The sequence below is a fragment of the Mastomys coucha genome, unplaced genomic scaffold (genome assembly GCF_008632895.1).
Source record: "Mastomys coucha isolate ucsf_1 unplaced genomic scaffold, UCSF_Mcou_1 pScaffold6, whole genome shotgun sequence".
Taxonomy (NCBI): domain Eukaryota; kingdom Metazoa; phylum Chordata; class Mammalia; order Rodentia; family Muridae; genus Mastomys; species Mastomys coucha.
The window spans coordinates 18,975,370-18,977,869 of NW_022196912.1; the positions used below are offsets into that span (position 1 = coordinate 18,975,370).

The following is a 2,500-nucleotide window of genomic DNA, read 5'->3' on the forward strand; positions in this document are numbered from 1 at the left end:
CCTCCCTTTCTCTCTCTTGTTCTCTCTCTTTCCCTCTCTCTCACTCTCTCTCCCCCCTCTCTCTCTCCCTCTCTTTCACGCGCTCTCGCTCTCTCGCTCTCTCGCTCGCTCTCTCTCTGAAGCTATCAGGGCTCAGTAGCCTTCCTTGTCTTGGTCGAGGGTGCTCCTGGAACCCAGCTAAACTCACAGATTGTTTTCGCTTTTATTTCATCTCTCACAGATCTGTTTTGCTTTTATTTCATCTTTCATTTCAGGGAGCGATCACACATCTGATTTTTGACTCAAAGGAGAAAGTGAATCATATTTAGTAAACCATTTCCCCGCCTTTCCAAGGTCCTGCACAAATGAAAAGTGGGAATCCAACTTACAAATCCTGCACAGTGTTCGCAGAAGGTCGGCTTGAGATAGTTCATCTCCTGAAAATTATGGATAAAGCCTGGTCCCATTTTGCAGTGTAGCTGAGATTTAGCTCTCAGGAAATAAGCCATCATTTCGTCTTTGCTAATTAGGCCGTCCCTGTTAAGAGAGTCAAAAGGGGGAAGGACCTTTGACTGCTCTACCACCGAGTAGTCACCACACCCTGCTACCCACCTCCCAATGTGATCAGAAGCAAATGAGAAACTTTCACTTTTCCTAAACACCCAAAAGGAGGATAAATCTCAAAGGGTACAACGTGGTCAAAGCTTTCCCCAATAAGTAGACTCTGCATGCATGTTTATATCTGTGTGTGTGCATGTGTACATGTGTGTGTGTATTCACATGTATGAACACACACGGCTCAGAGAATGATCTTTATTTCTGAGTACAAGCTTCCAGAAGGACAGCTTTCTAGTGCTTGATGGGCAATAAGATGGAGATTAGCACTGCTGTGCTCAATTTACTCAGCCTAATGTAGGTGGCTCCCCTGGTGGCCCTTGCACCTCCGTCCTCCAGACCCTCTGCTCGTCTCCAGCAGATTCTCCAGATCTCCTCTACACAGAAGGGGCTTCCTCTTCAACCCAACCACCTGCTTTCAACCCACCACACCCCTTGCTTGTCACGTGTCTATCCATAAGGACACAGGCCAGGGCTAGGTACAGAGATCTTGCCTTTCCTGTTCAATTCAGAATCCTCTTATCCTTCTCTTGAAAGGATGTCTCCCTACAGCATCAGAAGGGCTCCTCCTTCCCTGCTCTGGGCCCCCATAGACCTTGGCATTCTTGCAGGCTTTGCTTAATCTTTCCTCAGTTTCTCCTGTTTCTGAAAGTGCCCTAGACTTCCCTTCTTCCCGTATCTCTTTCGTTGATTCTGCTGCCTTCCCCAGCACTGGTCTTTCTCTCTTACCAACTCTCAAAGTTGTCAAAACCGCCAGTGATTAGCATTCTCTTCAATCATTCTATACCACCCAGCCAAGTTCCTCACACTGCCTTTGTGCTGAAACTGCCAGTAAGGACAATCCTCCATGGCCCCCTGTCATTCTTTGAAATCTCTGACCTCATGGTTCTGTGTACCATGGGGACATATTAACCTTTTGACATCCTCCTCTATCGAGAGCGTGCAAGTCCACGCTCCTCTGCTTTACTCACTCCACATTCTCTGTCTCTTCTGCAGAACCCACTCATTACTTTCACCTTCCTCAAGTGAGAAGGGAAGTCCCACATGTTCATCTCCCCCAGAATTTCCGCCCAGAAAGGAATGTTGCACCAGACCTCAGCAACTAGCTAACGTTGGTGGACTGAAAATGTAACGTGCACTTCCTGGCCAACTGTCCTCACACATTTTGTTCTACATCTTCAGTAACTTGCTAGGCATCTCTTTCTGTGTGTCCTGTCCCCTTTCACCATCAACATAGCCATGCCAAAGCCTGTATCTTCTTTCTAATTTGTATTACCACGGGTTCCTCTGTTTCTATTAACAATGTCATAATTGTACCCCAGACTTAAGAGCCTTTTATTCATCTCATATGCAGTATAACTTGAATTATACTAAAAATTTTTTAAATTAAATCATCTAGTACCTTGCCCATTCTAAAAAATAAAATTATCCTGCAGCCACAAATATACACAAAAGTCTAGCTAGGACTACAGGCCTTTGCCCTCAGGCTTCTCACTTAAACTTGTTAAGCTGAGGCTTTCAGAGTTGATGGTAGTTAAGCAGAACCTAAAGAAACCGAGAGCTGGTTCAGATGACACTTATGCTTAACGGAGATGTGGTCTGTCCTATGACAGCACCCAACTGCTCATGTTCAGGAACACCAAGAAAAGCAACCAATGAAAAGCATGACTACTTTATCGGAACAGCAGGGCAAAGTTTGTTGGATGTAGATTGCTGGTTTGCCCACTAGATAATCTTCTGTTTTAAGCCAGATCCATTAAAAACAAACAGAATTAATTAAACTTACTGGTCTTTGTCTAGTACGCAGAAGGAATCGAGGAAGGGAAAGTTGGCAGCTATGCTCTCAAAGTCCTCTTGGGAGATGTAACCATCATGGTCATGATCGTAGTTTCGGAACACAGACTGA

The 2,500-nt window shown here is 45.1% G+C and overlaps 1 protein-coding gene across 7 annotated transcripts in view; it reads right to left on the reverse strand.

Annotated features, from left to right (window-relative positions):
- Rasgrp3 (RAS guanyl releasing protein 3) overlaps positions 1-2,500 on the reverse strand; it is an 83,940-nt gene that overhangs the window by 12,125 nt on the left and 69,315 nt on the right. For all 7 annotated transcript variants that reach the window (XM_031355716.1, XM_031355718.1, XM_031355720.1 and 4 more), the window contains 2 exons: positions 2,381-2,496; positions 369-516 (listed from right to left, as the gene is read on the reverse strand). In XM_031355716.1, the coding sequence (XP_031211576.1) occupies positions 369-516; positions 2,381-2,496 (264 nt within the window). The remainder of the gene's footprint in view (positions 1-368; positions 517-2,380; positions 2,497-2,500) is intronic.